General features: G+C 50.0%; 1 protein-coding gene across 1 annotated transcript in view; it reads right to left on the bottom strand.

Annotated features, from left to right (window-relative positions):
- LOC144167830 (uncharacterized) overlaps positions 1–13,238 on the bottom strand; it is a 296,895-nt gene that overhangs the window by 137,874 nt on the left and 145,783 nt on the right. The window contains exon 7 of the mRNA XM_077696990.1: positions 3,702–3,860. Coding sequence (XP_077553116.1) covers positions 3,702–3,860 — 159 coding nt within the window. The remainder of the gene's footprint in view (positions 1–3,701; positions 3,861–13,238) is intronic.

Consider the following 13,238-nt stretch of genomic DNA (forward strand, 5'->3'; position numbering starts at 1 on the left):
TTGCCTTTTTTTCCAATAATTTTATCTGCTCCCAAACGCTCAAGTATGCATGAGAACTTTACTTGAAAAATAACCACTAGAGTGTTATTTTCTTTTCTTTCAACCATACGTGAGGACCGTATGGGGCTGGTGTTGCATTGTTTCTGTTTCCTTGAACAAATGGGAGGCGGGGCTAGAGCGCAGTCGTTTCCCACTTTCCATGCCACAGTTGTTTCTATTTTGTGTAAACCATAGTGTACCGTTGTGGTGAGATAAACTTCAACTTCCAGAGCAACATTTCTGTCAGTGGGCTGCGCTAGCGACGCACTGATTGGCGGAGTCGACCGGGCCGTCTAACTGCGCATGCGCTGCACAGTCTTCAACAATGCAAGGTTCTATCAACGATGTTTAATGAATGAAAAATGTGTCAGGGGCAGGCCCGCATTCTCTATAGACGAACGGTGCTATCTATAGTTCCTGTGTATAGCTCCCCTAGGAGAGCAGAGTTGCGCGTCCATCCACCATCTTGGCTTCCAGGTCGTGCGGGAAAGCCACCCGTCTCGCATGTAGGAGCTGCCGCCGGGCCGCGGCGCCAGTGGTGAGGAGTGGCGAGGAGAGGCGCGGAGGAGAGGCGCACGATAGTCGGCTGGTCGGCTGCTTCTCAGCTGAGCAGCTTCCGCAACCACCGATGCTCAGTTGAGCAGAACTGACTGAATACGGGGTCTTGTGCGCAGCACTGAAAGTGGGCTTTCCTGGCGAACTGGAACTCGCGGCGTGTGGAAATCAGACGCGCAACTCTTGCGCAACGCGATATACAGGAACTAGAGCCATCGGGGCTGCAGCGCCACCTGGTGGACTTCTCAACACACGGAAATAGCACACCCCTCGACGTGACTGACAGGGTGTTCATCATGAATCTGTCGACCAATCAGGATGTTTGTGTCCCGCAACCGATGTCGGTTATTCGTTTTGGAGAACACCAAGAAAAGGCCACAGGTTGAACATTTGTACAGTTGTTTTGACCCCCTCTGTTTCTTCAAATGGTAAGGCAGAATGGCTCAGGTCTGCGCAAGTTGGTGCATACTCTCTTCAACTGGAACAGCTTGAATATAAACGAACACAAAGGAAGAGGGATATACACGACACACTGTTGACTAACAACGGAACATTTCACAGAGGGAAACACATATATGCACACAAAAAGAAGGGGTGACAAACCCAAAAGGCTGCTTGACTTTATTGGGCAACCACAGCGTCTGGTCGTTTTCGATGTTCGTTACCCGAAGGGTGTACGTGCCACACTAAACGTGCCTTCATACATTGGGTGATACCCGCCTGGACATACCGGCATATCAACATTTGTTTGAACACCTTATACCGTAAAGACACCTATCCCGAAACCTCCCCCCTTCAGATATCGGATGAGATCTTTAAACCTATGACTTCAAGACGAAGCAGTGGTGGTTATTCGAAAACTAAAACAGTAAAGTTAAACGCAAGAGGTGCCTGTTGAGTTTAGAAACGTTCAGATCCGTGTAATAGTGATCGTTGAAAAAGACTGCAGAAAACCTTAAGAGCTGACAAACGTATCTCAAACCACGGTCTTCTGGGACAGGGGAATGCCAGCCAAAAAGGGCACTTCACGCAACGACGACCTTGCCCTATTCGGCAGCACGATTGGGGATCATTCTCCACGTCAGCGCACAGATCGATGGAGGCTACGTCACCAGCCTGCCGGGTGTGACAGCGTTTGCCTTAAGTCGAATGATCTCAATCCCTCACAGTTGCCGCTCCGGCACCGGCACGCTGACGTAGCCGCTAAGGTGGCGTGTCTCGCTCTTCGTTTCCATCCAGGGACAATTGGGACATATTCTAGTAAAGACAACACGAAATCCTCAAACGGGGCCTAGCACATACGATGAAATATGTGCTTTTGTATAGCGGTTCAGTGTGGATTTAACGGCGACAAGCCTGAGTACAAAATGCCATTTTTTCCTCTGAACCTAATCAACTCTCCAATGAGATCATACAAGCTGAACAGATAGCGCCGTTGACGTAGAAGTGTGTGAGCTCTGCTTCGCCCTCGCTACTGAAAATGCGTTCAGGTGCAAAATTATTCATAAATACCACAATATCGGTTTCTGTGACCCCTGCGTATAATTTTCGCCACGCATAGTTCTTTTTATTCGCGCATTTTCTGAAGATGCTTCAATGATTCTCTTCTCGTGGCGTGTATGCTATTGCGAGAGATTACCCGATGCAGCTAGTCGATGCACATGCACCAAAGCATCTGGGTAGTTCACCGAATGCAAGACGGGAGAATGGATATCAAGTTCGGTGGTGCAAAACAGAAGGAGCAAAACGTAGATTGGAGTCCTACGGACAATCGCGAGCTGAAGTCTTAGTTAACAGGGTTACCAGCGCACGCAGACGAGGACACGAAAGAAAGAAACGACAGAAAGAAAACGGCGCTGAACGACAACTGATTTTCCATTCAGAAAAGAAAGAACGCCCTACATGGCCAAAAATTTACACCATCTTCCCGCGAGGGGAACCATGGGGTAGACGCAACGCATCGGGAATTGCCGCTGCGTTTCCGTTATGTTAGCGATGTCAGCGTGTGGATTGCTGTTGTTGTGTATCCTATTTACGCAGCATGTTCACCCCCGATACGTCGCATCTACCCCATGGTTCCCCTCGCGGGAAGATGGTGTAAATTTTTAACCGAGCGCAAGCTGCGCGCTAACGCACAGCTGGCACGGCGACGGGAGCGAGCGCAGCCGAGCGCAAGCTGCGCGCTGACCGCGCTGACGCACAGATGGCGCTGCGGTGAGAGCGGCGGAGCGCGCAGCTGCCGCGGCGAGGAGAATGGGGGAGAGATGCGGACTAGGCCACGACAACGACGCGGGACAAGGCGAGTTAAAGAGATGCGTTGCATCTAAAACGACCTGATGTCAACAGTTTTCCTCCAGGTTCTTATGTTATAGAACATAAAAACTTCGTGGGAAAGACTGTTGCTTCGGGACATTTGGCTTCGTAAATGTGCCTGCGTCCCGTTGTTCACTGAGTGCGAAGTCATCACCAGAGAGAAGGATAAGCCCCACGCGAGGTTGTCGAAGCGATTCAAGTTGAGCGGCTTAAAGAAATCTGTATGAGCATGCCTTCTGTTGCGCTCTCGCAAAAAGAAAAGGATTATCTGGTGAAACGTTTCTAACATGCTGAAGGCGAGAGGATAAGTGACGTCAGGTCATGTTGGCCATGCTATTGGACGTTCGGGATTTTATATGTCTTTCTGTTCTGAATAAAAAACCAGTTGTACTTCAGAACCTTGTCCTGCCGTTTCTTTCTTCCATGTCCTAGTCTTCGTACGCTGGTAACCCTGTTAATATGCATCGCCAACTATCCCACCAAGCCATCCTCGTGAACTTCACGTCTTAGGCTTCCGGGTTTTCTGTGAATAACCTGGATCGAGTCAATTGTTCCGCCGCGGGATAACTCGCACATTCTTGCGATATAACTTGGTTGAGCCCTCGCACCTTTGGAGTCCTCCGTTTCTGCCCATCCTCAGTTTAAGCGCAGTGTCGTTTACTGTGATCTTCACACACTTTCAACGAGCGTGCGCATTGTGTACGCTCTTACCCCAATCTTCAAAAGAAGAATTAACCCTTGATTTTCACTGGTAACAGCACAAGGGAGACTCACAAGGATGTCGCACCACTCACAGCTATCATCACCTTCCGGAAGCTCCTCGAGGCGTAGCACAGCAGCGGCTTCTGCATCTCAGGAATTAGGTCGGTCATGTCGTTGATCTGCAAGTGGCCCTGCGCTTCTTCGTCCTCGGCGCCTTCACCAGCCTTCTTTTTGTCTTCGTCGATTACCGCCTGCAGCGGCGCCAAGAGACGAGGAACGGCTGAAGTGACCGCGGACTATTATCACATGCCACTAGAAGATGTTTTGTGAGCTTCGCTGCTATTACTGCAAGGCAGTATATGTATAACGCCCCCAGTTTTCATTCCCGTGTCATCGATTATGTTCAGGGAAAAATCAGTGAAAAACAACGGTACACACGAGCAGAGGCAAGACAAGGACCATCACAAGGACCGTCCTTGTCCAGTTATTGTCCTTGTCTTACCTCTGCTCGTGTGTAGCGTTGTTTTTAAATGCAGAGCATTTCTTAGCCACGCCTGTTCCTGCGTCGGACGGTGTCAACAGTTTCGCGTCCGCAGCAGGTGCGCCTCTCCTTCCCTCCTCTCTCTCAACAGCCGCTGACATGCGCATGCGTCGTAGTCAGCCCGTTCGCTCCGTCGCGGTCTCGGCCAAACAGGTGCGTGATAGCAGCGCGGTGGGTCGTGGAAGGGCGCGCGCTGCTTGCGCATGCGCCTCTCCCCCCCCCCCCCCCCCGTACTGCTCTCCCTCTAATACGCGCGCTGCAAATATAGCGGCTAGCGGTCGCTCGTGTTTCAGTCACTGCGTTGCTCCTTCCTTCCTTGGTTGACACTCGTGCCCACGTTTACTCGTGTCTGCTACTCCAGCATCACGGAAGAAGCGATGGAAGCAACACTGCCTTCAATCAGTACTGAGGCCCCAATGCTCTGCATTTACTCGTGTTCCCCTCGCGGGAAGGCGCGGGAATTTTTTTTCACTGGTTTTTCCCTGAACATGATGAACCAACAGGACCAGACTTCCACTCATCGATTTACTCGGCGCCGCTCCGGGGCTCCTCCTCGCCACCGCTGACACCTCTTTCTCAACTATTTTCCCCCTCGCCTCCACCGATGCCCATTTCGCAAGTTGCGCAGTGGGCGCATAACGGCGATAGTGCGGTTATCAGATGATGGCGCAAAATAAACACAAGCACGGGTGGGCGTAAAAAATGCACTTGCGATAACTAAACTCGCTAATATGAAATCTGTGCGCAGCTCGAGCTGCAGTCTCCCGGTCAAGGTGCATTTCTGTTGCGTCTTAGGATGTGTTCGCGTGATCAGTGAACGTACCGCGGCGCACTGTTGCCTCGCAGTGCGTCGCCGCCGCCTGCTGGCATGTTGCAAATCATTTTTCAACCCCTCGCTCAAATGTCACGTGGTTCGGATTAGCCCCGCACAAGGATGCAGTGAGATTGTTATTGCTTATCGTGTTTGAACCTCCCGCGGAAACATCACGTCGTTTGAATTTGCGGACAATCGAACAGCGTCTGGGGAAAATGTCAGGAGGAGGGCGTTCCTTGGTTGTGATGCATGAGAAATGTGTGAGGGAAAGGGAGTGAGTTGGACAGATGACGCCGTAGCCGCACGTGTCGTACTCCACTTAACCCTTCGCTGGATGCTCCTCTCCGCTTTCTTTCGTCGCTGCTGCGTTCGCTCACTGGGTTACGCGGCAATATACAGACGCTGCTCCCGCGAAGCCCACGTAACGGCTGCCAAAGGGCTGCCCCGTAAGACGACCGAAACACGCCGTCACCGTTTCCGCTCAAATTCACTTCGCCAAGTAGCTGCGAATCGTTCCCGGTAGAAGACAAACATCCCCAGTTGGAACGCGGCTTGAGCTCATATTTAGTTTTCTGCTTGGGAGCCTTCCGAGCGATATTTTCGCCGGTGTTAGGTGCGAGGTTTAAACGCGGACGTTAAACGCCCCAATTTGACCGGTCCGGAGTCTTTAGTGGTAGAGCGGATTGAGTTTGTGTGTTAGGCTATGTTCAGACTACCGACGCAAAAGCGGTATCGTGATCTATGGACGTAAAAAATGGCATTTCACGCAGTTCGGCTGGCTGAGGCGTGAAATGACGTCGTTCTTTAAAGTTATTCCGACAGTTGCGGCAAGAATCTGAACCCGGTCTTACACAAACACTACAATGCCAACGACTGGGAGGGACACAGGGAGTTCCATGTTTATCTCCAAGAACAAAGCTTGGATCCTTGAGAGGTTCATTCAGCTAGTTTGCTAGGAAGTATGCTCTATCGCAAATTAAGATAAACTTGTTTTGTATTGTGCACTCCGTGCACTGCGTCCAACTTTGCAGGTCATCCTTCTTCACAGAGTGGAAGGGAACTAATTTTTTGCATGTGTAAATTAATTACCCTTAGTCTGGCTCTGCACGAATGCGAATACGCGACTTTTTTCTTTCTAAACTACGGGTTTCAAACATTAGCTATGAAATTGTGTACTTGTCCTGCGAGAGGCTTTTCGCACCAGTTGTAGTTATCATGAACAGGGTCACGGTTTAAAAGGCAAATGAAAAAAATTACTGCCCTTCCACTCTGTGAAGAAGGATGACCTGCAAAGCTGGACGCAGTCCACAGAGTGCACAAAAGAAACCACGTTTATCGTGGTTTGAGATGAAGGATATTTGATAGCCAATTAGCTGAATGAATCTCTGACAGAACCAAGCTTTGTTCTTGCCAAAAAATACAGAACTGCCTGTCTTCCTCCCGCGTCGTTAGTGTCTCACTGTTTGTGTAAGGCCGGGTTCAGACTGTTGCCACAACTGTTTTAACAACTTCAAAGAATGACATTATTTCACGTCTCAGCGAAACGAACGGCCTGACATGGCATTTCTTTACGTCCATAGATCACGATACGGGTTTTGCGTCAGTAATCTGAACCTAGCCTAACATACAAAACCAATCCGCTCTACCACTAAGGACTGCGAACAAGTCCTATTGGGCCGTTTAACGTCCGCTTTTAAATCTCGCACCAGCACAACGGACATGCCATCCATCAGTACGGTCATGAAACCTATACCTGCGCGTGCACGCCTCCCTCTTCCCTCCCACTACTCTCCACTAGAAACCTGCGCACGCATAGACCAGCAGCTGGTCATATCCGCATGCTTAGTAGTGACGGAGGCCGTCGAAAATATTCCCTCAAAGCCCTCTAGTCATATTGGCTCACGTCGGCGTTCCAGCGGGCAAATTGCGGTTCATCCGGCAGGGATTAGCCGCTATTGTACGGGCTGAACTTGAGGCGGTAAAGGCGGTGTCAGCAGCTTTCCGTTGTTTTTGCACACATTCGCGCTTGTGTTCGGGCCAGCGCTTCTATTCTTGCTGTTCCTCCTCCAAACGAACGTCATGCGTCCGTCGCATAACGATTTAAAATCTGGAACACTTGAACTCTATTCTCGCGTACGAACATGTGGCTGTTCGTTTTCCTTCCCCCTCGTATGCATCTTATTGTGTGTGTAAGATGTCTGTGTAACACATCAACCCACATCCCAACCACTCGATCGAGGAGAACAGCCTACTAACCGCATTGAGCCATGGAATTTCGACATCAAATACCAGGACAACCGGCATTTCATCGGTAGCGCCATGAAGCCGAGCTGTGCTTGCCCGCCCCTTTTTCTACCCGCAAACTGTGCACCCATAAACCGGCAACCTGTGATGGCGCATACTTAGGCGTGAAACACACCGGTGAAAAGGTCCCCAGGATGGCCTTCCAAGCTGAAAAAGAAATATGCGCTCAAGCCGGCGTTTCAACTGGGGAAGGTTCCCTTCTACCGGGGGGATTTGCCGCTACTTGGCGAATTCAATTTGAGTGGAAACGGCGGCGGCGGGTTTCGGTCGTTTTAGGGGGCAGCCCTTTGGCTGCCGTTACCTGGGCTTCGTGGGAGCGGCTTCTGTTTGTCGCCGTAACCGAGTGAGCAAAGAAACAAAAAGGAGAGGAGCGTCTAGAGAAGGGTGAAGTGGGGTACGACACGTGTGGCTACGGCGTCATCTCTCTCACTGCCTTTCCGTAAGCCGTTTCATGTGTCGCCGCCAAGGAGCGCCCTCCCCCTCACACCTCCCCTAGATGCTGTTCCATTCTCCGCTAATCCAAACCACGTGACGTTTGTGCGGGAAGTTCAAACACATATACAACAGCATGCTCGCTGCTCCCTGGTGCGGGGCTAATCCTAACCACGTGACATTTGAGCGAGAGGTTCAAAAATGATTTGCAACATGCCGGCAGGCGGCGTCGGCGCACTGCGAGGTAGCAGTGCGCCGCCGTACGTTCGCTGATCACGCGAACACTTCCTAAGACGCAACACAAATGCGCCTTGACGAAAAGACTGCAGTTCGAGTTGCGCACAGATTTCCTATTAGCGAGTTTAGTTATCGTCAGTGCATTTTTTACGCCCATCCATGCCTCTGTTTATTTGTCGCAATCATCAGATAACCGCACTACCACCGTTATCTGCCGACTGCGCAACTGCGAAAGGGGAATCGGTGGAGGCGAGAGAGAAAATAGCTCCGACAGAGGTGTCAGCGGGGGTGAAAAAGAGCCCCGGCGCGGCGCCGAGTAAATCGATGACACTTAATTAAAAGTAAAAATTCTTCGGGGCACTAAAGTTGGCTTATGTGCTCTGAAGAGGAAAACCGTGGTGATGCATATTCTGACCAACACCTTTTCTCTGCTCCATCGGATTTGCGCCTCTTTGTTCAATTTCGTTCTTGTTTTTGTTTTTTGGCGCGAAATACTTGCACGGTCTTTTTGTGCTACACGATGTTGACGGCTCTGCTTGTTCGGTTCTTCCTCGTTCAGCGCTGGGCGCGCACAATTTTATGAGTTTCTGACAACCCAGAGTGTTTTGAAGCGGGCGCAAGATCACCTTAAAGACTCGTTATCACTCCACTCGCTGGGTGCATGCCACGATAAGAACAACCACAAGGGCAAGTTTTGTTCCACCGCTGGCCACGTGCGGTGATAAATCACGGCGAATGTATCGGCTGAAACCCATTGGACCTTAAAACCCATTGGACCTTTACTCTTTAGAGGTGAGGCCGCTTTCTCGACCGGACAACTAGAACAACAGCAACGGCGGTTTTTCGCACAATAGGCCACTTGACGCTTTCGGATTCGGAACGCGTTTGTGTTTGGATGTAACGCTATCCGAGCTCTGCACAGTAGCAGTCAAGTGCCCTAACAACTCTTCTATCTCCGCATGTTGCAACCGCAGAAAAAAATCTGTTGCCCTTTTTCTTCCGTTCTCTTTGGCAAATTATTAAGGGATTGGCTAGGAACCGCAAGCTTCAAGGTGCAGTGGGCTTTGTAAAAAATGGCTGCGGCTTAGCTCCGCTTACCTTGGATGTACAAAGCAAAAGCTTGGCTTAGTCTGGTGGAGTCTTGGTCTCGCTTGGTTAACCTTTGATTTAGCTGTTTGCCAACCACGTCTCAAAGCCTTTCGGTTCCGTGCAACGCTCACAAAAGGAGGCCGGGCGAACGCGGCGTTCATTCATGGCGAACGCACCGTTCCCCTTTGCCGGGCGCGAGATGAGTCACGTTGCCCGAAACGACCCAGCGCCGCATGCACGGGAGGCTGCGGGGGTGGTTGGATGGCTAGGCCGCAGCGGCGGGCGGTGCACTCGAAGAAAAAAAGGTAGAAAAAGGGAGGAAAGCGAGGGTTTTCTCCCCCGGACCAGCGAGCTTCTCCCTTTAGCTAATTACACGTAGCGCCCTCCGTACGGCCTCTACGAAACACCGAAACGGTTGAGGAAATATTCTCCGCTGTCGTCTGCAATCTGCTGTAGGCGCCGACGCCGAAAACGAAACCGTTCATCGTTTCACTGTGGCTTTCGCCGATCGGGCGCATACGACGACTACAGTGAAACCTAGTTATAACGAACCCGGATAGAGCGAATTATGCTATATATCGAACAAAAATAATTCAGTTACGGAAATACATGGGAAACATATTCCTTATAACGAAGTTCACATCCGATATATCGAAATCTGCGCGCCTAGAATGGCCGCCGAAATGCATGGCCTCGGAGCGGCGATTGAGAGCTGTATTGGCCGCGACCATGTATCAAGAGTTGCGACTGAGACATTGCATCTCGCACGGAGCGACGTGACGCTCGACACTTTCCGTAACGGTTTCCGACGCGCGGGACTCACGACGGAACCCGCACAGTCAGTGAGTCCGGACCAAGACTGCAGCATCGGCGAACTGCGGGAAGAGCTCCCCCACGTTCCCTATGATGTCGCGAGTGAAAGCCGTCCGACGCTTATAATGAAACGCTTTCGGCAGTCGATGTGCTCCGCCAATGCTTCTTAGATTTTGGAGGACGCGGACTCGAATTGGTGCAAACAATGTTTCGTGTACAGAATGTTATATATACGCTAGTTGAAGCCGCCAAAACGAAAGCGAAAACAAAAATCACCGCTTTTTTCTTTGCAAAGTAGGCAGTTCAGGCGGAAAGTAGCTTTATTTTCAATAAATAGATTACGTTGGGTATAGTAATGGCTACTTTGCTTTGTTCGTTTCTGCATGCGGGGATGGTGGAGTTGGGGAGAGGGACGGGGGTGGGGTGCTCCCGCGGATTGAGAACTTGCAACGATAAGTCCGTTATAGGCGGGTTCGGCTATATCGAACTATTCGATATATCGAACTAATCGCGATGCATATTGCAATTCGCTATAAACGGGTTTGACTGTATAAGCAACACCTCCCCTGCGGTGTGGTGCTTGCTTGTTTTCTCGCTGTCTTTTTGTTATTATTACGATGTTCCCACCACGCTAACGCACGGCTCGCCAGCCGTGTGTTTGAAGCACATTCTAGGGTTCCGCTGCATCCTTGCTGTGGGCGACTCGCCTGCGCCCTTTTCGACGTTCCCACTGCATTTATGGACGTTTTATACTGACGCCCAAGGGTAAAAGAGGTCAGTGATGATAGCAAACTGCCCCTTCTTTCGTCAACGAGCACGGATTGCAGCATATTGACGCATCAGTTACCAACAACAAAAGGCCCCTATTCGGTAACATCTTGGCTGAATGGTTGCCAGACCAGCGGTGCGCTATACGCTAAAAGAGCGAAGGCGAGGCAATGAGTGTCATAACCCAAACATGCCTGCCGTATTTTTTGTAAAAGGTTTTTTCTTCTTTGAGATATTTTACTGCTTCTTACAAAACGTCAAATTAATAAAAGTTTGCAATTGCACGGGTTACATTTGATGCAATAACGAAACCCACCTAAGGCTCACGCACTGCCGTGGGTTACCGAAACAAGCAACAAGCTTATTGTTCCTACCTGCATTCTCGGCGATCAGGGTTATAAATACTTCGTCGCCGTTTCAATGTTTAGTTGTGGCTCGTGATCATGCGGACATGTCAAAAGTGTACTAAACGTGGTGGTGTATACGTGTATTATGCTTGCGATGTTGTGTTTTGCATGTATTGTGCGTTGGCAGTGCCTTTAATGAAGTGTATGTCACTGTGTTTTGCTATGTTTCTTCCCAGTATGTGCCCGCCCACATGTGGCCCCGTGATGTTGGCTATAATAATATACGTTAAGGAACCCATAAAGGAAACCAAGGAAATGCCTTGATGGTGATGCTTAGTAGCTTCCCTTCCCCACCCCTACATTTTTTTGCGTTATCTACCGGTCATTTTAGAATGTTTACGATTGCTTTACTTCGAGCACGCTAAAGGGCGAGCATTGTCATCTCCTCGCTCGGACGGATGCGACAGCCACGAATACGTTTTTCGTGTGGGCGGCATTGCCTTTGCGCTGAGATTTACGATTGCAGACAATCCGCGTTTTGATGCATCGGTTGTAGCAAGGTAAGGCGACTAACATTAACTCGTTGCTATCAAACGGCCGCATTGGATGCTCGTGATTGCGTGTGTGGTGAATGGCGGGGTTACGAGCCTTTCGGAAATAACGGCGGCATTTTGAAAGCAATCGGTATGACTTCTACTATGTTTACGGCGGCGCGTTCGCTCTGAACGCGTAGGCGGGGCGCGGAGCGAGACGAATGCAAGAAGTCGCGCATATACGATTGGCGACATCGCTTGCTAGCCGCAGTTCTGGTGCTCGGTAGGTAATGTCTTGGTTATTTTAGCGCATTTTAAGCGCACACAACCACATTAACCTACGTATTTGTTGGATCCTCAAACCGGCCAGCTCGCTAGGCCTTTCTCGCATGACAAGCCTTGCTCAGGTGACGCTGCCAGGGGAGGAACGCTCCTCCATTATCTCACGAAAGGGGGAAATCTTCCTCCACTCCTAGGGGGAGAAACACGTTCCTCCCTCTTAAAGGGAGAATCTTCCTACCTCTAACGGAGCAATATATGATACATTCCTGTTTGACCGTTAAGGGAGAAACTACCACACCCTTTTTTCTTAGAGTGTGGCGACCGCTGTCGGCGCCTGCGGGCGCCAAGAGCGGGCCCGGCCAATCACGCGATGCGCTTCGAGGGGTGTGTCGCCGGGAGTGTGTCTCCGGTCGAAAGGCATTAGCGCATCCTACACGAAATCGCTGGACGAAAGTGGTAAAGCTTTTGTTTAAAAAAATCACAAAACTAATAATTTCAAACGTTAAAGTTCACGAATAGTGCGGGCCGCGTGACATCTGAACGCGATGACACGTCTTCTGTTTCGTGAATTAAGAAAGATACGATCATCTTTATTTCTCCAGAAAAAACTGGAAGGTCGTCCGGGCTAAAAGCTGCTAAAAACAGCTAGACAGTGGCCCGGAAACCCTCACTTGGCAGGGTTCAAGAAAGGAAAAAAAATCACTTATAACGAAAGCAATTGACAGAGTACATCCTTCGTACGTAGCTGAATTCGAAAAGTTATGCCAGAATTATGGTTTCAAAATTCGCAATTCGTACAACTGAAAACAAAAATACAGTTCTATATACACGTAGACATGTAGACATAAATACAAAACACCAGCAATAATTGTAACAGTGATAGAAACTACAAGTTTACGAAGTATGGCCGCAACTGTTTGCGGGAAAAGCAATGTGTATGACAATTGCCTGCACTGCGCCCAGCATCGCTGGTCATGCTTTTTCATGCAGTGGAAAGGCACTGAATTTCGTCATAAACCGACCTGTTTTGGGTTTCGGAGGAGAGAAGGAGCCCAGCCGAATACGAGCTCTGCCCCCAAAACTCTACGCTCCTTAGCTATGAGTACAGTCAATAAATGGTACTGTTCTAACGCAGACGGTCCTGTGCTAGTGGACACCGGCCATCGAGCCAGTCAACATCATTTTGAGGCACCTATCCATGCAATCGTTACATCAAATTATAATTGACCGCTCAGCTAGCTCGAGGCAAGGCTCTAATAGGCATCACCATACGCAAAATACTAGAACCCCATGACCAGTGTTCAGGCAACAGGGCTGGTTAGACAGAAACCAAGTGGGACAAAGCGTTGTTTTTTATTGACGGAGGGTGCAGAGGCTGTTGGTGACGCCGCATGACCTCAACGAAGGCGCTCAAGAAATTCACAACTTCTGACGCTCCCTGAACTTTTGCTCTGCACGTCCGTCCCCAC

The sequence above is a fragment of the Haemaphysalis longicornis genome, unplaced genomic scaffold, assembly GCF_048455015.1.
Source record: "Haemaphysalis longicornis isolate Haplotype H1 unplaced genomic scaffold, Haemaphysalis longicornis Haplotype H1 scaffold_2, whole genome shotgun sequence".
Taxonomy (NCBI): domain Eukaryota; kingdom Metazoa; phylum Arthropoda; class Arachnida; order Ixodida; family Ixodidae; genus Haemaphysalis; species Haemaphysalis longicornis.